This window comes from Eublepharis macularius, chromosome 13 (assembly GCF_028583425.1).
Source record: "Eublepharis macularius isolate TG4126 chromosome 13, MPM_Emac_v1.0, whole genome shotgun sequence".
In the NCBI taxonomy this organism is placed as follows: domain Eukaryota; kingdom Metazoa; phylum Chordata; class Lepidosauria; order Squamata; family Eublepharidae; genus Eublepharis; species Eublepharis macularius.
This window is the reverse complement of record NC_072802.1, coordinates 70,129,874-70,150,289: the sequence shown is the minus strand read 5'-3', so window position 1 is coordinate 70,150,289 and position 20,416 is coordinate 70,129,874. Positions and strand designations below refer to the sequence as shown.

The following is a 20,416-nucleotide window of genomic DNA, read 5'->3' as shown; positions in this document are numbered from 1 at the left end:
AACTCATTCAACCCAGCCTACTGGCATGATCGGTGTTGAAAAGCAATTTGTCCTCCCTTTCCGTCTTGTAAATTCTTCACAGCTCTATAGTTTCCCATTCTGCCATTCTATTGCTAGCTGAGTTATAAGATTTTATTTGTTTCTTCAGTTGTTTCAAGATCCCTTCTTCTGTTTTAAGCGGCAAAGCAAGCTTAGAGATGGTGGGTGTATTCCTTAATTTCCTGCACCCTTGTTCTGCATTGCCCTTAGCTCAACTTGAATAGCTTCCGTCTATTTATTTACATTTATTGCATTTCCTTCACATTGTTCCTTCTGTTTTTTCCCATCCATTGCCTATGCAGTTTGAGCTTTGCATTTTGTTACTCTGTAGCAGAATATTTGATGTTTACATTGACACACAGGCAAAAGTGCTGTGGGCTGATTCTTATTTGTTACTGTAAAAAGACAGAGGAAAAAATGCTCTCCATAAAGGCTAACAGCTTGCAAAAATGTGTAGGTCACCAAAGACTGAAAGATGGATTTACCACCTGGCACCTTTTGGGGGTTCTGCCCTCTCAGCATTGTAGTGCTGCACTTTATGCTACCATTGTAGCACTTCTGAAGTAAATATTTTAACTTGGAGTGGTACATGTCAAAGGCAATCTCTACAATGCACGTAGAGCATGCAGTATTTTCTTAATGTGTCATGAAGCATGACAGAGCTTGGTATTACCAGCTCTTCTCATTTCATTTCTTTAGAGATGGCTTGCTTGATTATTGTACACAATTCAAGTTAAGCACACAATTGCGGTGTACGTTGCCCACAAAAAGCCTAGCTGACCAGGTACATGAGGGAAAGATGCAGGACCTGTAAATTTAGAGTGTATTTCTACCATCTTGCAAACTGGAAAGGAAAGTTAGGAAGGCATCCATGGGGACTCCTAGCTATTTGTAATCTGGAGCTTGTAGGATTTCAGGGTCTCCTACTGCAGCTCATTCATTCTGTTTTGTCCCCCGTCAGTGTCTACCTTTCGCAAAGATGCCACAGTAATCATCTGTCCTCTAAGACAGCAGAACCTTTATAGGCTTCTTCTGTCTTATGGAAAGAAGCTTATGCTTCTGTGCTACACACGACAATTATTCTCGGTCAAAATTGCTTGCTTGCCAAATTGGTGCCTCTGAAGCATAACAGGGCAGTGGGATCGTGCACCTGCCCGCCCTGGTCCAGTCTCTTCCATCAGTGCTCCACATGATGCCTTAATATTCTAACACACACACATCACATCACATGTGTAACATGGCCCACACAATCAGTTTCTCAGTACAGGGAGTGGAGAATTGATTTAGATGGTAAAGATTGTGCTGACATACCTGTTTGGGTGGAAATGTACCCATGTACATCTGATTTTGAAATTGCAGCTGGCATATATCCTGCAGCTCCATCTCACATTGAAACGTTAAGAAAATTCTGTCAATCTGATCATAACCCTATCTAACTTTCCGCTTTCAGTGATGCCTTACGCATTTGTTTGTTACTCTGGGATGCAAATTCCTGGGCCTCATTCAGACTCGCAAAACTTGTAAATTGCTTTAAAGATTATGGTATTTGTTAAGCATAAAAAGGAAGCTGGAAGCTCATCAGCACGGCTTTGTGTGTCAGTATACACATGTTTTATTTAAAGAAAAATGCTGTTATCTTTAATCCACATTTCACACTAGTCTGCTTGACTTCACTTTTTTGTTTTTGTTTCCCTTCTCCCCAACCTTTGTTCCTTTAGTCCTTAACCTCTATGTTAGCAACAGCCAGAAAAGAGCTTGAACTAATGTCAGACAAGATGAGGGCTTTGATATCAGAGAAAGAGACCCTGGCACAGGAGGGGAATGCTTTAAAGTTAGAAAAAGGTTCCTTGTTATCAAAACTTGTAGAGTTGGAGTCCAAAATTGGGTTGTTAAAACAAGATCAGGAAAAACTTTGGACAGTGAATGAAGAACTTAATTTAGAGAACAAAAAAATCTTAAAGGAGAAACAAGAATCAGAGAACAAAACTCAACAAGAAAAGGGAAAGAACGATAAGCTACTTTCTGAGAAAGGAAAGTTGCTCTTGGAAATAGAGGCAGCCCAAGATGATCTCCTTAAGATAACGAGAGAGAATGATGCTTTACGAACTTCAAAGGCAACTCTTCTGCATCAGATGAATGAGCTCCAGACCCATAACAGTGCCTTGGCTCAGGAATGTCAGAAGCTTGTCAGCCAAAGGGAAGAACTGGAAGACTGTCAGAAAAAGCTCTCAGAGGAAAATGCTGCCCTTCTCAAAGACAAGGACGATGTCATTCAGAAGCTGAAGAATTCTTACGACGACATGGCCAGAGACCAAAAGGAGCTCCTCCAGGAAATCGCAACCCTGGCTGCCGAGAGGGACTCGCTCTTAGCAGAGCACCAGAGTCTAGAAAACAAAGATGTGGCCTTGAAAAGGGAAAGGGATGGCCTCTTGCAGGCTACCCAGGATCTCCAGCTGGACAAGGAAGCCCTCCTGAAAAGTCAAGAGGAGCTGCGTAAAAGTTTGGAGCAGGCTCTGGACGAAAAACTGAAGCTTGGCGTGAAAGCAGAAGGCCTGCGGGCTGACCTGGAAGGGGCAAATAAAGAGCTTAAGAAGGTCACCAAAGACAACGTACAGTTGCAGGGGTCTCATTCTAGTCTTTCAAAGTTGCTGGAAGAGATTAAGGCCAGTAGGGAGACAACCGACTCGGAGTGTATCCAGCTATTGCAAGAGAAGGAAGCCTTGGTTTCATCCGAAAGGAGGCTTTTGGATGAGAGAGAAGAACTTCTGACTGAAAACAAAGTGATTTCGGAAAAGCTGGCTAAAACCTCTGAAGGTTCAGCCCTTCTTGAGAAGGCGTTGAATGAGAAGCTAAGCCAGGTGAGCACAGAGAAGGAATTAGCTTATCAGAAACACACAAAGCTTAAGAAGCAGAATGAGAGCCTTGCAAAGGAAAAGGCCACACTGGAAGTGAAATGTGCAGAGCTCCTAGCAGAGAAGCAGTCTGCTGCCAAAGCCCTGTGTGACTTGAAGAGGAAGCACGAGCTGGACATCTCTGCAAAGCGAATGCTGACTCAAGAGAAAGCCAAGCTCCAAGGCAGTGTTGAAACTCTAAAGCGAGAGCTTGACCAGAAAGTAGAAGAAAACCAAGAGTTAGTCAGTTACAAATGTGAACTGTCTGCAGTCTTGAAAGAGGCTCAGAGTGCCAAAACTGCACTAGAAAACGAATATTCTGCTCTGCTTCATGCCAAGCAGCTGCTGGCAGCTTCGCTTAAGAGCAGCTGTTCGGAAAAGGAGCTTTTGAACAAAGAGAAGACTCAACTGCAAGAAGAGTACCAAAAATTAAGCAAACAGCTCAAAAATGTTCAGGACAGCCTAACAATCGAACAAGAAGGTAGGAAGCTGGAGAAAGAGTCTTTTCTGGTGGAGAACACGAAGCTTAATAACAGTGTCAGTTTCTTAGAGAGGGAAAAGGAACAGTTGATGTCTAAGAACAGAGAGTTGCTGGCTGACAGGGAACAACTGAAACAACAGAAGTTAAAATCTGAATCCAAACTAGAGGAGATCATGAAAGAAAAGGAGATCCTTAGTGTTGAAACAGATCAACTTGCATCCAACATTGAAAAGCTCAAGAACGAGTTTGCAGCGCTGACAAAATCAAAGGCGGAACTCCAGGAACTGCACAGTTGTCTGTCTAAGATCCTAGAAGATCTCCGCTCCAGCCACGAAACCTCAGAACTGGAGCGCACAAAGCTTCTTCAGGAGAATGAGATTCTGCTTTCAGAGCAGAAGAATCTGGTCTCAATAAAGGAAGAGATCTTGAAAGAAAAGGAAAAGTTTTCTGAAGACTACTATAAACTGCATGAGGAAGTAACGCTGTTAGCCCAGGCTAACAGTGAAATGTCAGCCAGCCTCCTGGCGTCTCAGGACAAAAACCTGAAACTGCAGAAGGAAAAGGATGCGCTTGTCTTGAAACTGAAAGAAATCGAGAGTCTCCAGGCACTTGCGGTAACACAGAGATCTGAGGTATCAAACACTGTTAAATCAGTCCAGTCCAGTTACTAACACCAAACACTAACATCAAATCATGTAGCTATCTGCACCTTTCCTCTGTCTCAACACCCTATTAATTATCTGTTTCTCAGTATATTTACTTAAGAGATTTTTCAAACATAATAAAGAGCTGAAACTGGGTGGGCAGGATGAAATCACATCCGCTGTTAAGGGCCTTGCCATTTCTGAATGTTGTAAGAGAATTCTTGAATTGTGAATAAAAAGACAGGTTCCCAGGTCCATAGGAGCCAGCACATAGACAGGAATATCACTACGGTCTTAGATGTGGGACTGACTGGGGAAGGCAATGGCAAACCACCCAGTAACAAAAAGTCTGCCAAGAAAACGTCGTGACGCGACATCCCCCCATTGGTCAGTAATGACTCGGTGCTTGCACAGGGGACTACCTTTACCTTACCTTAGATGTGGTCTTAATTCAAGATTTTAAAAGGTACATTTAATTGGAATCCAAATATTGGCTGTTCAGCCTCATAAGTTTATGATTATAATTGAGCAAAAGGCAGCAGTTTCCAAGAAGAATGTCTAGTAAAGTTAACGTAGCAGAGGATTTGGCAATCTGTCTTATCTTTTTATTCACAATAGAGTTTGTGTTCACCACCAACAGAGGACAGAATAGAACGCTGAGCCATTCCCTCATGGGCTTTGTAAACGGTACAACTTTTCAATGGTGCTTCTCCTCCTTATTACTTTAGATTATCTTGATGCAGCCTTTACTTTTGTTGCCCCCCCCCCAAAAAAACTTGCACAGTACTAAAAGGTATTCATTTTAACTTTGGTATCATCTGCCAAATTCAAATGCTGGACTGTGACCTTTCCTAGTACCTCAAAAACTAGCGTACAAAGCTCAAGTCTGTTGGTAGTGAAGAACTCTCAGAATTGTCGTTATTAAAATACGGCAAAAAGTAATCTCAGGAATGATGTTAATTAGGGACATCTCATTTCAAAAATGGCATGAGGAGGGGATTATAATCCAATTTCTGCTTGGAGTAAAATGGTTGAGAGATTTAATTGTACTTTGTGAAGCTTCAGAAAATCGCCCCCCACCCACACCCAAAAAAAGCAGGGAAAGCAGCTTGTGAGTAACTGTTTCCTGCGTACAAGTGCCCGTGCCTGCCCTCCCCGTCCACTGATGTAAGTGGAACCCCATTGTGCTGAAGGACTTTGGAATATGTGGTTCGTGGTTCGTGGATCTTGGCGAGCAGTATAATAGCACAGCGCTGCGCTTGACTTCATGTGATGTTTTTATCTTCTAGACCACAAAAACAGCCGAAGATGCTTTGCAGATCGTTGAGCAGGTGACCAAAGAGAAGGACGACCTTCAGAAAGAGAAGAGGGAGGCTCTGACTTCTCTGGAGGATTCTAGACGAGCCAATCAGAAGCTGCAGAAGGAGGTAACCCAGTTTTCAGTATTAATTGTATTAAAGAAGGAAGGTTCACCTAAGACTCGTCACTCTGATGGTCAGATCTATAGTGCAAATAGCTTTCCAGAAAGCATCTCAATGCAGCGATTTTGAATGGACTCGGAATGCATGTGGTATGCATGGTCAAAGCCTAAATTTTAAGTAACAGGTCGTGGTTGTAGGGATATCTCTCACTTACCTCAATCTTTCTCCTCCTTGGCCTTTTGTCTAATAAAGGCTGAAAATAATGTTCCAGCCCTCAAAATAGGACCAAAACTGCCATATTCTGTTCAGTCCCAGTAAGCAGCAACAGCAGGTCTCCAAGTACTCAGAACCAGGACTGTCCTGTCGCGCTTCCAGGCTTCGTTCTAGCTGAAGATGCCATGGATGAACGTGGGACCTTCTGCATACAAACTGTGTGTTCTGTGCTAAGCTGTGGTCCCTTGTAAAAACTGGCAAAGGAGGCTTAAACGAGGCAGGGGTCGGTCATAGAATAATCTGTCAGTATTTCTGGAGATCGTGTGGAATTAAGGGGCTTGGTCCCTTAATGTCAGTCTTCTATGATTTAGATGGCCGGAAGTTACAATTTTATAATCCCCTGTCCCTGTAATTCTGCAAGCGCGGCCACAGATTATCTCTTACATAACAAAATGCATCTCTGCGTGCCTGTGCAATGGATGAGGCTTACAAACTGATGCTTATACAATAGATGGAGACATAATAAGTAAAGGCATGGCAGTCATTTGGGGCTGGGGCTGGGGCTGGCAGACCTATTGGAATGATGGTATTCCCAGTCTTGAAAACTCAGCGCTCGGCTGTCTGCTTCCCACAGATACAGGTACAGTATTGTTAAACGTTTGTCTGGGGCAGCTCCATCTGTCTGTTTGGTTAATCACTTTGGGGGTTGTTCGGAGAGCGTTCTGCTTCTTATCTGGTGTTCTTAATTGATTTCGGCGGATTTTGTAGCTGTTTCACAGAGTTGGTAAATTAAAATTTTAGAAGGCATAAAAGAGGAGGATTCCACCCAAACTAATTTGAAGGAAACTGTAAGGTGTATGGTGGAAGCCTTAATCCAACCTAGTAATCTTTCTGTAGCTTTATAATACAGACAGCCTGTTGTCATGGGGGGATCTATTTCCCTGTCAAATGTACCTGTGATGGAAATGGATTCAAATAAACCTCCTTCCTGGTTGCAAATGATCTCATGTGGAGCCCAAAATGCGCTGGGACTTCAACTATTCCACAAACAGGAAACATTTTTTTCCATGACCCTCTTGATCTTGTCTGCAGTATATTTCAATATGCTAGCCATTCTAGTTGTTCTTCTCTCCCCCCTGTTTAAATAGCCCCAAAGCCCATTTGACATTGACTAGTTCTGCTTAGTAGCTGAGTGCTAGGCAGTGTTCAGTGACGGAAGTCTTCCAGTCCCGGGATGTCTTAAGCCAAGAGTGTTCTTCTCCCCTCTTCTCTCACAAGTTGGATACCCTTAAGCAGAACAGCCTTAAGAACAAAGAGGAGCTGAGCAAATCAAAGGAGCTCCGGGATACAGAAGGGAAGAAAATGGAAGAAATGAGAAGAGAACTGTAAGTGTTCACCTCTGCTGCTGTGTAGAACAATAGTCTGTTCAGATGAGACTTGATTCAAACAAGGTGCCTTCGTGGGAGAGGGAGGGAGATGGTTTTTGTTTTCAGCTCTTCTAGAAAGAAGCTGAAACGGGTAAAACCACCATCCTGCTTTTTGAAGCTCTAGTTATGGAGGAATTTCCATATGAGATGATTGGTTAGTTCAAATTGCAGTATGTTTTTAAAATTTGGTTCTACCACCTGGTGGCAGCAGTCCGTTTCTTCTTAAATGGAGGGGGGGGTCACAACCCCCTCCCCTGCAATCCCAACTAGTCTTTCCTTTTTTCATTGTGCTGCCTGTTACTAATCCTGGTAATAGCATTATTGCTAATGCCACACAGAAATAAACACAGTGATTAAATTGGCACAGGTGCCAGAGAACGTGGAATGCTTAATCTAATATATGAAGAGATGTAGTTTGTGAGAATAATTTCTACTGTTGTTACAATTATTATTATTATTTGCATTAGTGGAAACAAATGGGTTGCTTTTACATGTCCAGCTCTGGGAGAGACGTAAGCTCAGCTAGGTCTTGTTGTCACCGTAGGGGAAAAGCACAGTTCTGTCACACAGCACTGTTTGTGTTGCACAGATACCTCGTTTGTGCTAGGGCATATTTTCCTTTTTTAAAAATTTCAAGCTTAAAATGCATTTTCATGAGACAGGCACAGTTGTGCAGTTGAAGGGGGTGGGGATAAGGGTAGGACTTCATTCCCTAAGTATTTTTTTAAAAAATCTCTGGCAATGTCAAGAGAGCTAAACTAGCTCCTAGTCCTCAAACAAGCAGGACTGTGGCAGCTGCTTCTGGATTTTGAAACAGATGTGATGGTGCTGTGATCAGTCAAGCCCAGCTGATTATAGAAGTTGTAGAGAAACAGCTGTATGCGTTTTATTTGCTAGAAACTGGAAGGAGGCTGCCTGTCTACTTTCTTGCTCAATCAGACCCACCCCTGGGTGGTGTTCAGTTGGGGCAAATAACAGGCAATGATGAGTGCAGAGAAAGGCAAGAGGTCAGTTCTGATCAGCATTCTTAATTGTTCTTCATTGTCACAGAGCAGATCCCTCTGTCATACATGAACCTTAGTCTTCTGTGGCTCAGTAGAGCCATTTATAGCTTTTCAAAATGCCCATTTGGCCTTGCAATTGAGTTGGTTGGCCGGCTGCTTGTCATTCTGAAGCCATCTTAAATCTGTGTGATAAGAAATCAGAAGCAAATCCAGGCAGCTGTATTGTGCAGTAAGAGATTCCTTCCCAGCAGGGATTGATTCAGATTCTATTAGAAGAGGCAGAGGAGAACAGTGACTTTGCTGTGTTTCTCTCACTTCCTGTACTAGTTTGTGCTGTAATTGGGGCACCCTCAGATCTCAGGTGTGTGTGTGGGTGTCGTGTAAGAGCAGATGTCTCTGCAGGCGCATTGCTGTCATATGAGTAAAAAAAAGGCTGAGCAGCTACAGGCATCTTTTAAACCCTAGATTGACTGTAGTGGGGGCATCTACTGCAGTCTCAGAACCCGTTGTGCAAATGAATGGGGCTGTGGCACTGCAGTTGGGAGGCCAAGCTGCAGTAGCAGATGGGCCTCTTCCTCTGAAGTTTTACCAGAGAGCTTTAAATTTCACTTTGCATCACTTTAGATAAGGTGTGCATCATGCACATACTTCAGTATCTGCATGATGACATCACTTCCGGAAGTGACATAATTGTGCCCCCTGGGAGTGCACATGCTGCACATGTTCCTGAGGAGCCTGCCAGCAGCAGGCGACCTCTGGGGGGCTTGCCACTTCTGACCGATCACTGGCGGATCGGTAGGCAAGGGGGCAGACCCCCGGGAGTTTGCCCACTGCTGGTAGGCACTTGAGAACCAGCCTGCTGCCCTGAGCTCCCTGGAGGAAGGGCAGGATAAAGTCTATGGACAGAAGTCTGCAGGAGCACTTTTAGAGTTGGGAGGCTGAATAGAGCATGCTGGCTACAGCTGTTCCATGGCTCACTTTGAGGTGAATGAAAGTTCTCTCAAGAATGCAGATTGAATTATGCGCTTGCTGGTGCAATGCTGTTTCCTGCCATTTTTCTCCCTAGCCACTCAGGGTTGGGGTACAATTGATAAACAGGTAATGAGTAAACAATTGGTATATACCCTCTGGTGGTTGCAGGTCACAGAAAATCCACCGAATGTTAAAATTCAGACTTCAAGCACCGAGCATTTGCTCACACTGTAACAAAATAGGGTTGTGTCTTACACAAACACACACACACCATATAGAAACTAGTTGCTAAAGCCTCTATTTCACATTATAAGAATTGGTGAGCAGAAACTTGATGCCTGTGTCCATTCAAATGTAATCATCTGTAAGATGTAAGTCCTTATATTTTTAGCCCAGATCACTTACAGCTCTTAACATATTTGAGGGGGTTTTTTGTCTCAAAAGGCATAGAGTATGTTTATAGAAAATAGAATCAATCGCGAGTTTATACCCACTGATCTGCTTTTGAAGATTGACGCTGTGGGGGGTGGCATTGGGGCTAGCGCTTGTCGCCTTATTAAAGATCTCATTGAGCACATGACGTGCTTGTATGTGTGTGTGTTTTTTTTGCAAGCCGCAAAGCTGATTCTCTCTTGTAATTTTTTTCCTTGCCCTTCTTGTTCCTATGGTAACCATGCACTCCCTGTCCTTGCAGAGAAGAGCTGAAGCTGGCAGAGGCTGAGAAGTCCCAGCAGCTTGCAGCCTTGCAAGAAGAGAACGTTAAACTTGCTGGGGAGCTAGGAAAAGGTGAAGTCACAAGCCATCAGAAGGTATGTCCTTTTGATTTTCTGGAGGTGGCATTTGATGTGGGCTTTCTCTGTGTGTGTATGTGTGTGTGTGTGAGAGAGAGAAGTGGAGGGTTCATCTTCCAGTGTCAAATTCTCAGATTAGCTGTCATTAGCAGCAAGAAGATAACAAGATCTGAGCCACCTTTTGAAGATGAGCTGGCTTCATAGTGGCATAAGCCCATCCGTCACGCACAAAAGTTGCCTGTTGCCACACAAAATCAGTTCATCTCCAGGCTGTTACCGTAATGATCAATTTCTTTGGTTGGAGAGTATTTTAATATCATTTGTACGAGCACCTGAACTAAGAGGAGAGTTGCATAACCCATCATGAATGCTTAGCAAAACAGAGCTGAGTGGAAAACAGTGTAAGTTATTACTAACAAAGAATCCAGAGGGTGGCCAGGCTTTGCCAGTATTTTTAATTTCCTGAATCATTGGCTTTTCTAACAATGCCTCTTTAATGAGATTGTGTAGTATTAAAAAAATGCTAATTTATACAAGGGATGTTCAAAGAAGGAGAGTAAAGAAAAGTGTGTTTCTCAACATTGGAAAATTGAGGTAGTGTGTCTGCATGAGAGAGTGACGGTTTGGCATGGTAATATTTGTAAATCAGTTCCGTTGCAATTGTTAGAGCTATACAGATGAGGTAGATGTGTGGTCTTTCATGACACGAAATTACCGCTATTAGCTTGCAGGTGCCTACAGAATACATTACAATGACAAGCGCAAATCTACTGGGGAACTCTTGGGCAAAATCCGTTGAAATGAGCAGGAACTGCTCAAAAGTATGTTTCGTGCTAATAAAACTCTAGACTGATTAAAGGGATGCACTCAGTGGCTCAGCATTTGTTCACCACGTCAGGACATCCATGATTTTTGCTGCTGTTCACACAGTCCGTCTTTCCTGTTCTCCTCCTAGTCAGGATTTTAGGTGCATTCTGTGCAAAGATGATGGAGAAGGAACCAAGTTCTGTAGTCAAACTAAATTCTGCAGACAAACCAATATTTGCATTCACTTGCTTAATATCTACATAATTTTGCATCCATTTATAGTGTGTTGAAAATAGTTCATGTGTGGGGGTGGCAAGGAAGTCATAGAAGAATGGGAGGTCAGGAAGAGAATGCAGTCTTCAGCTTTTTTCTTTGGAAGCATGAGGTCTTGGAGCTTGGGTGGTTTATTTGGTTACACTGGTTTTTCTCAGGAGAGCAGATAATTCTCGTGCAGCAATTTGGACACATGCAGCCTGCCTGCTCCTCTACTTTCAATATCACTTTTGTAGGGAAGTTCTATCAGCCATTACTGTTAAGTAAAGAAAGAAGGGCACCCAGGAGTTATGTTTCAACCTCTAAACAGCCATTCTTGCCTTTTGTCTCTTGAGAACCAGCACTGGTGTCTCTCGAGTAATTAATTAAAACTTAAATCATATGCAAAGTTTACTGTAAGTTCTGACTTCAAGCTTGGGCTTGTACCAACAAAGCGCTTTGTGGATTTGAGTTTATTGGCTTTTAAATGGCTTTTTAATTGATTTGGAAAAGGCTTGAAAGTGTTAGAAAAGGAAAAGTAACCACATAATGAGTGCCTGCTTAAGACAAGTGGATTAGCATCCTTGCAAGGACAAGATGCATATGTAGCTGTTTGAAAAGCAGATACCTGTAGAGTTATCACCATAGAAACATAGAGCTTGAAGTAACCCCAAGGGTCATCTAGTCCAATCCCCTGCACAATTCAAGAAATTCACTGCTACCCCCCCCACCCCCCACTTCCCTAGTGACTGCTGCTCTATGCCCAGAGGAAGGCAAAAAATCTCCAGGATCCCTGGACAATCTGACCTGGAGAAAAATTCCTTCCTCATCTCAAAGTGGTGATGGGCATTACTTTGAGCATTTAAGAAAGGACCACGAGAGCTGAGCAATGGCTCATCCCGCCCTCCTTCTCACAAATTGCCTAAATTCAGACAGAATCATAGAATCATCATGGCTGTCAGATGGCCATCTAGCCTCTTCCTAAATACCTCCAAGGAAGGAGAGCCCACCACCTCCTGAGAAAGCCTGTTCCACTGAGGAACTGCTCCAACTGTCGGGAAGTTCCTTCTGATGTTTAGCCAAAAACTCTTTTGCTTTAATTTTAGCCCGTTGGTTCTAGTCCACCTCTCCGGTGGAACAGGAAACAACTCCACTCCATCCTCTTATGTGATAGCCCTGCAAATATTTGAAGAGGGCTATCATATCACCTCTCAGTCGCCTCCTCTCCAGGTTAAATATACCCTTCAACCTTTCCTCATAGCTCTTAGTCTCCAGTCCCTTCCTTATCTTTGTTGCCATCCTTTGAACATGTTCCACTTGTCAACATCCTTCTTAAACTCTGGCGCTTGAAACTGAACACAGAACTCCCAAGTGAGGCCTAACCAGAGCACAGTAAAGTAATACCATCACTTTGCATGATCTGGACACTACACTTCTGTTGATGCAGCCAGAATTGCATTTGCCTTTTTAGCTACCACATCACACTACTGACTCATGTTCAGTGTATGATATACTAAGACTCCTAGATCCTTTTCACACATACTACTGCCAAGACAAGTCTCCCTCATCCTATAATTATGCGTTTGTTTTTTTCTGTCTGAATGCAGAACTTTCCATTTATCTGTGTTGAAATACATTTTGTATCCTGAATCTTGATTCTGTCTTCTACCTCTTCCATTTAGCATCATCTGCAGATTTAATGAGCATCCCCTTTATTCTTTCATCCAAGTCATTTATAAAAATGTCGAGCAACACAGGGCCCAGGACAGAATCCTGGGGCGGTCCATTTGTCACTCCTCTTCAAGAGAATGAGGAACCAGTTACAAGCGCTCTTGAGGTGCTGTCTGTCAACCAGTTACAAATCCACCTAACAGTAATAGGATTTACCAACTTGTCCACAAGAATATCATGTGGAACCTTACTGAAATCTAGATAAACTATGTCCACAGCATTCCTCTGATCCAACAAAGTAGTAACTCTCTCAGAAAAAGGAGATAAGGTTAGTCTGACATGACTTGTTCTTGAGGAACCTGTGGGTAAGAATGACCCAAGTGGAGGCAGTCTAAATGAGTTCAAGAGAACACCACACAGCACAGTCGGCTAGAAACATCTCTTGTGTATTCCCCAACAAAACGAAATGGAGCTGTGCCGCAATTCCCTTGCACAGCTCTCATTTATTACAAAGGTCCTAGGGAGTTGTTCCCATTACATAGGCTTAAAAATAACAACAGTTAACCTTGATATTGTCCTGACCTGGATAGTCCAGGTGAGCCCGATCTCATCAGATCTCAGAAGCTAAGCAGGGTCAGCCTTGGTTAGTAATTGGATGGGAGACCTCCAGTGAAGACCAGGTTTGCAGAGGCAGGCAACGGCAAACCACCTCTGTTAGTCTCTTGCTATGAGAACCCCACCAGGGGTCATCATAAGTCAGCTATGACTTGAGGGCACTCCCCACCACCAACACTTGTGAATGTGTGATGACTTTACGCTGAGTGGCAGTAGTAAGTAGTAAAGAAGAGGGCAGGAGGAAGTTATGGACTGGGGGCGAGGTGCAGCGGCTTTGGCTTTTGAAAGTCACTGAAGGCTGGAACTGGGAATTCACCAGTTCAAATCTCATTTCAGCCAGAACTTGCTAGGTAGTCTTAGGCAAGCCTGTTGTTTCAGCTCCACACTACCCATTAACACTCTGGGGTTAATTACACTGACATATCTTAGCGATTTTATTGTACAGATTGCAGACCAGGTATCATTTTCTCCAGATAGCAGATGAAACTGGGAGGGAGTTGCCTGTGGCCAGTTTGCAACGTTCTTGGTTGAGGCGAGACTAGAACCAGGGACTTCCTCACTCTGATGAGCCTCTGCTTCTTTCCCCTCGCCCACCTCCTGGTGTTGCTCTTGCTGGTTTCTCTTCGGCCCCTGACAGTTGCCAGCTCCCCAACCCCTGGTTGCATGCTCAAGCGATACCAGAAGGAGACCTTACCACAGGAACTGGGGTGTCGGCACGGGGAAAGTGACTCCCCAGAGGGAGTGTTATTCTGCCTCAAACAATGCGGCAAAAAGATGATGGTTTTCTGAGGTTCCTTGGATGAGATCTGTCATGGTGGACAAGATGCTCCAAGAGAGCTTGCCGTGACCCGTGCACCTTCACAGTGTGTAACCACAGAACTGTGGTGGGTGTGTTCTTGAGCGTGGTTCACACAGAACCCTTACCAGCACCTTTTGCTCCACGGTAGACAGAAGCCAATGTGAAAGGTCAGGAAGGGTGAAAACTTCTAATATAAGGATGGGGGAGTGCATTGCATAATTATTCAGGACAAGTTACAAAATGCTTTCAGAATGTACTAACATTTCCCACCTTTTAGATTTTCTGTCTGCTAAGATGAGTGTGATGAGTTTTCAACATATGTCGTAGGTATTTTTGAACGGTCACTATGGTAACCATATAAATTTTGGCCCCTGCTTGTTAGATTCTCCAAGAGATGCGTGATACATTTTGCAACTTTAATGACTACCGTTTCATGAATGATTAACGTTGACATCTAAAGGTTAACGCAGTTTTTCCCTCATATACTTGGCAAAGGAGGGGGGGGGGTGTTGTAATCTGCATTGTTCCACAGATAATAAGTTGCTTTGTAATTAAATGAACAATTTCCACTCAGTTAATGTGCTTGACTTGAGGACACTTTCTGGCTTGTAGTATTTCAAATCGGTAGGTTCCATTCTTCAAACATTTCAAAATTAGAAGTAGGTTTTAGGAAGTTTTCAAAGCACTACCTCTTATTTTTAAGCTCTCAAAGAATGTTGTGTTTTATATATAAAATAACATTGTTGGGAAATCAGTTCCTCTGTACATCAGAGTTGCTTCCTGTGGGTTCCATCCAGAGCCAGTTAGATAACTAGCTAAAAGTCTAACCTAGTAGTTCTCAAGGATGAAGCCTCATATTTTCTATTTCCATCCTTAAGTTCCTAGGGCCATGACCTCTTGATAAAGTCTGTAAATATGCATTTCTGCACCTTAATGCTTGTATAGGATGGGAAAGACCTTATCTGCTTGAGGAATTTCATAGAACGCCGTTCCTCCAGATGGAGGGAGCAGGTGCAAATTTTGTGACTCTGTGAATGATGTAAGCAGGGTTACCCTATGTAATTGTTTTAGAAAACCTTGTCTCTCTCTGAGGAGCATTATGGTGCTACCTAGTAACTATAGATTTGGTGAGGAATAATCTCACATAGTCTGAAATGCTGCATTTGTGAGGAGGCAGCTACCCCCATCTGCCCTAAATGGTGCCTCAAGTGTAGGGTTTTGTAGGGATTTCCAGGGCTTTTTTTCTGGGAAAAGAGGTGGTGGAACTCAGTGGGTTGCCTGCGGAGAAAATGGTCACATGGCTGGTGGCCCCGCCCCCCGGATCTCCAGACAGAGGGGAGTTGAGATTGCCCTCTGCGCCGCTCCAGCAGCACGGAGGGCAATCTAAACTCCCCTCTGTCTGGAGATCAGGGGGCGGGGCCACCGGCCATGTGACCATTTCCAAGAGGTTCCAGAACTCCGTTCCCCCACGTTCCAGCTGAAAAAAAGCCCTGGGGATTTCCATATGCTGAGATCGATGGCTTAAGGAGTTCTGAGCAGACCCTCCATGAAATTCTTCAAAGGTGCGTTATGGAGGAGGAAGAACAGCAGAGTACAGAGCAAAGGACTATGATTTTTAAAAGGCATGAAGAAGATTGGTGGATCCAAGAAGAGAGCACCAGGTGGAAATGTGCATCGCTTGTAGAAGGAGAATGGGATTAATTTTAAAGTGAACTGGAGCAGAAACTTCTGAGCACGTCCCAGTCGTTTTAAGGAAGGAAGTAGCATGGTGTGATTTTGTTTCCCTCCGGTTAGAACTCTGGTTAAACTTTTAGCTTTTCACCATGTTAGGACTCGAGGATGGAGCTGTTTCTCTTGTCTCTATAGAGCAATAGATGTGTAGCCTGCTTGTGTGGGGGAGGCTGACGAGCTGTCCTCCGAAGCTGGGGGTGTGCTTTGTACTGTTACTGAAATAGCTATTTTTGACTCCCAGCACATTCTCCACACAATATGGTGGCTGTTCTAAGGACATACTTCCTGTGGATTACAGTAGCTTTTTAAAAAACGAAACTCCAGGCAGCGACAACTCGTTAGGACGAGAGTACCGGTGCTCACGGAGGGGCCTAAGAATGGTGGCTAGCTAGGCAGGGGGGCTGGTTGACAGGCTGGCTGTCGGAGTTGTGCAGTAGGAAGGGGGAAAGAGTCTCTGTCATGTCAGCACTCTTAAGTTTTATGAGAAAGGGGCACTGGGCTGTCATGGCAGAATTCAGACCTTGGAATAAACCATGGCCTATAAATTGTGCTTTGATCAGCCCCCCCGTTAGTGGTGACTGTTAGGGAATTTCTATGACCCCTATTCTAAAAGACCTATGTATGAGCATTTATTGGAGTTGACGCTTCGCACAGACGGCAAAAGCTTTTGCTTGGAAGCAGATTCCTTCCCACACAGTTTAAAACTGAACAATGCAAGTCAGGAAGAGCTCTTGTTTTGTCTTTGTTACTCAAGGATTTACCTTGGATAAGCACCCTCTCAGGAAGGCATCAGACATGTAGTATGCTTATATTACAGAGAGAGTTTACTATCTTGTCAATCAGGCCTGTATTGGTGCCGTGTCTCCTGAAGAATTTGATTCTGAAGAATTGTTTGTATCTAGTTTTGTATAACAATTTTATCTCTTTTCTGTAAACAATTAACTTTGGAAGGTATATAAGATTCTCTGCTATGGCTGATCTTTATGCATGTGTCGGAACATGGCACTGCCTCTGGGTTTTATGTCAGTAAAACTCATTAATTCTTTATGGATCACATTTTTTTTTGGTGTCTTGATTACTAGTGATGGCTATTGGGAAACATAATCTGAACGCAGAGTACCTATAAGAAATTTTTCCTTAACAGTGACATTTGTACTAAATGTGGTTGGTTGCAACATCTGCATTGACAAATTACAGTTTGTGGAGCAGCACATACCACCCACCCACCCACCCTGTGTGACGACCTGGCCAGAGGTGGTGGTACAGGGAGGATATCCTCCTTTGCTGGGAAGGGTGGAGAGAAGTATCTTGTAGCCATGTGTGTGTCTGTATGTGTGAGAGAGGCAGACAGATACTGGCATTGCATACCTGCTGGGAATAACAGATATCTATTCACAAATCTAAGTTGGATCTTTTTCCCCTTTGTATCTCTGGGAAAAAATCTCCCCCTACCCATGGCCGCTCTGCAAATTGTAAAGGATAGCAGAATGGTAAAAATAGAACACAATCTTTTTTTTTATTTTTAATGTGCTCATTAACTACAATGTTTTATTTTCTGCTTTTGTCTTTTAGCTGGAAGAAGAGAGATCCGTCCTCAATAACCAGTTGTTAGAGATGAAAAAGAGGTAACTTATGAGCGTGTGTGTGTGTTTTTGTATGCACGCATGTGTGCAGGATATTGGAAGAATGGGATAAAGTTAAAATTGTGGTGAAAGTTTGATTCCTTCTATTCTTCTATGATAGAACTACCCTAGGATTTCACATTTCAGCTATTTAAAATGTCTTTGCGTGTGAAATACTAAATACATGCAAAGTTGTCTTTCTCATTACTAAAAATTGAGTACAAATGCTTGATTTTTTAAAAAGAAGCATTTAACATTTTTTAACCTAGCATGCGCCATTTTAGTTAGATGTTTCCCTCTCTGTTCTCTGCATTTCTGTACTCAAGTTAATTCAGTGCCATTTTTAGTATCCTGAGAACGTTGTATCACTTGCACATCTGACACAAATGCAAAGCCTTCCTGCTGACCAGTTTCAAAATTCTTCGTGCAGTATTGTTGCCAAAATACTGCTAAGATGACATTGCTTGGCCTGAGAATGTGGCTTCTTCAAGTTAACTTTTTGACATCAGCAGCTAGTTTATAAAGAGGGCACCCTGGGAAAATGTGCCACTTCCATATAAAGCCTATTCATGCAAGGCTTTGACTCATTGGTTAACCCTATGAGATACTATAAAACTACTCTGGGTTCGTAACGGTTTCCTTTTTCAGTCTGTGCTATTCAGTTAACACTCCCGGAACCTAGCAGTTACACCATCACTACTTAGTATGCTAATGGAAAAGCAGCAAACTCATTTAACATGGAAGCATGAATGAATTGTATCTCTGAAGCCCACTTTCAGCTTACCTGTAGAAAATAGTGATGCCTTTTTTATTTGGACATGACATTAACAGCATGATAACAAATCAAGAAGTTAAATTAATCAGAGGGTTGGCACAGCCAAAAATATTAATTTCTTTGGTGCAAGAAATAGCCAGAGGATTTCTTTCTTACCTCTTTGTTTCTTTGTAGGGGAGGGGGGTATAAAAGACAAGATGTCTCAGATAGAGTGGGGTGACTCTGAGCCATTTTCCCCATCATTTTCCCTCTCACTACAACAAATTTTCTTTTTCCAGAAAAGGGGAGTGTGAGAACTATCAAAGTGGGTGTTAGATACGTAAGGCTCTGTAGGAGCTTGGTGTTACTTCAGTTCATTAGACCCATTGTGAATTTGCTAATTGTCTGACTGTCTCTGAGCTTGCGCTGTTTTCTCAATACTCATTTCACTCCTCTCTCTTCCCTTTCCTACCCTGGCTTCCTTTGCTATATCTGTGTGTCTTTAATGGTAAGACTAAAGAAAGTCTATCCACGTTACAATAAATAACGTTTTTCTCCAGTAAAGTTGTACATATTTTTGGCTGCCTTTCGTTCCCTCAGTGTCTTGCTTTCTTTTTTCTTTTGTTTTGTAAAGTACTCAGCAGTATTAAATCTTTTATTTATTTATTTTTACAACAACAACAGAATTCACTTCAGTGCAAATTTAGTTCTTCCTTTACTGTATTTTGCATTTCTCTTCCATGTTTCTAACATGTGGTTCTTGTTATCTTGCATTTTTAAAGCTTGCCCAGTATCACTTTAAGGTATTTGCTTCATTATTGAAATTTCTTGTTTTGGTTTGGTTTTTTTTTGTGGCAAGGGAAGAATCTGGGTGATGATTGTAGCAGGGGGTTATCCAGGTGATCTGGACAGACTGCTCATTAACCACCCTGTGCACAATCCACCAGAAGTGTCTCCAGACACGTGCAAGAGCGCTCATCTACATGGTTAAATGAAGCAAATCCCATTCAGTTCAATGGATCTTGTGTAGGAAATGTTTCTGGTGGACTGCAAACTTCTTACTGTACAAAACTTGTGATTACTGTACAAAATGGATACGAACCTGTCCCCTCGGTAGACAACTGAAACTGTTACTAAATAAATTGATGGAGATCTCTGATCCATGAAATTGCATTTCAAGTTCAGGGCAACTGCAGTCCCTATCTTGTAAGAGGGCGGTTGAGTTTTCTTGGCATGATTGATCTTGCAAATTGCAGGAAGATATCTTCCTATCTATAGATCTTCCAATATAACTAACCCCAGCACAAACCACACCGTTTTGACCTCAAGGTATATATCAAAAGAGACTGCCCAGGGCATTTGGTGCCTCAAGTAGAACAACTGAATGGAGTTTATCTCCTGGTAGTTAAAGTGAAATAAATTTAAATGGACAAACGTACTGCCTTAAAATATTATCTTGCTCTTTCATTTTGCCTAACTTTAGGACTGGTCCCGAATACTTGTCATAAAAGGCAGTTGAAACATTAGCTTTTGGTATTTTTTTCACGAGGCTATTGTGCTGTAAGAACCTTGCTTGCCCTTGGTATGTTCAGAGGAATGATCTGAGAGGGACTTTTCAAAGTCAAGGAAGTAAAGTTGGAACCCCTGTAAGAATAAAAAATGAAGAGATCTTTGAAATGTATTCATTTGCATTATTTATAGTCCATTTTTCTCACTGAGACTCAAGGAGGATTACACAGTGTAAGTACAGTACAGTCATAGAGCGCTGACATGTGCTGTTCCTCTCAGTTTGCAGAAGGGTTAGATAGTGTCAGTTGTCAGAGCCTATATAATAAGCATTGATCACATCCCAAATTGAATGTATGACACATGTCCATGGATTTATCACAAAAAGTACAGTCCTTTTCCTTTTGGGATACAGATTGGCATCCTGAGAATCAGCTCTTTTAGAAAGCAAGTTTTCTAGTTGCTGTAAAGAGAAACTTTCTAATACGGAGTGATCCTGAGGCCTGGATCCCCAGCCAAATGCATGCAGAACGCAGGCACGGACCTTCACCCTCTCCCCCAAGTCTACCCACTTCTATTTCTGTTGTGATTACTTTGGCTTGATACCCCCCTTCCTTGTACAAGTGCCCTCTGTTCTTCCGCAGTCCGCACAGAGTCTTGCTTAACAGCCCTTTAAATCAAGGAGATTTCTTTCATGTGCTTAAGCATTCTGCAGAGCCAGAGTTGGGCTTAAATGTCACTGAACTTCTCTAAAACAAAAACCGTATTTGTGATAT

General features: G+C 42.8%; 1 protein-coding gene across 11 annotated transcripts in view; it reads left to right on the top strand.

Moving 5' to 3' along the window:
* CLIP1 (CAP-Gly domain containing linker protein 1) overlaps positions 1 to 20,416 on the top strand; it is an 85,263-nt gene that overhangs the window by 55,871 nt on the left and 8,976 nt on the right. For 8 of the 11 annotated variants that reach the window (XM_054995895.1, XM_054995901.1, XM_054995894.1 and 5 more), the window contains 5 exons: positions 1,758 to 4,043; positions 5,345 to 5,482; positions 6,968 to 7,074; positions 9,787 to 9,901; positions 17,331 to 17,383. In XM_054995895.1, the coding sequence (XP_054851870.1) occupies positions 1,758 to 4,043; positions 5,345 to 5,482; positions 6,968 to 7,074; positions 9,787 to 9,901; positions 17,331 to 17,383 (2,699 nt within the window). The remainder of the gene's footprint in view (positions 1 to 1,757; positions 4,044 to 5,344; positions 5,483 to 6,967; positions 7,075 to 9,786; positions 9,902 to 17,330; positions 17,384 to 20,416) is intronic. The other 3 variants (XM_054995904.1, XM_054995903.1, XM_054995902.1) reach the window with 1 other exon arrangement.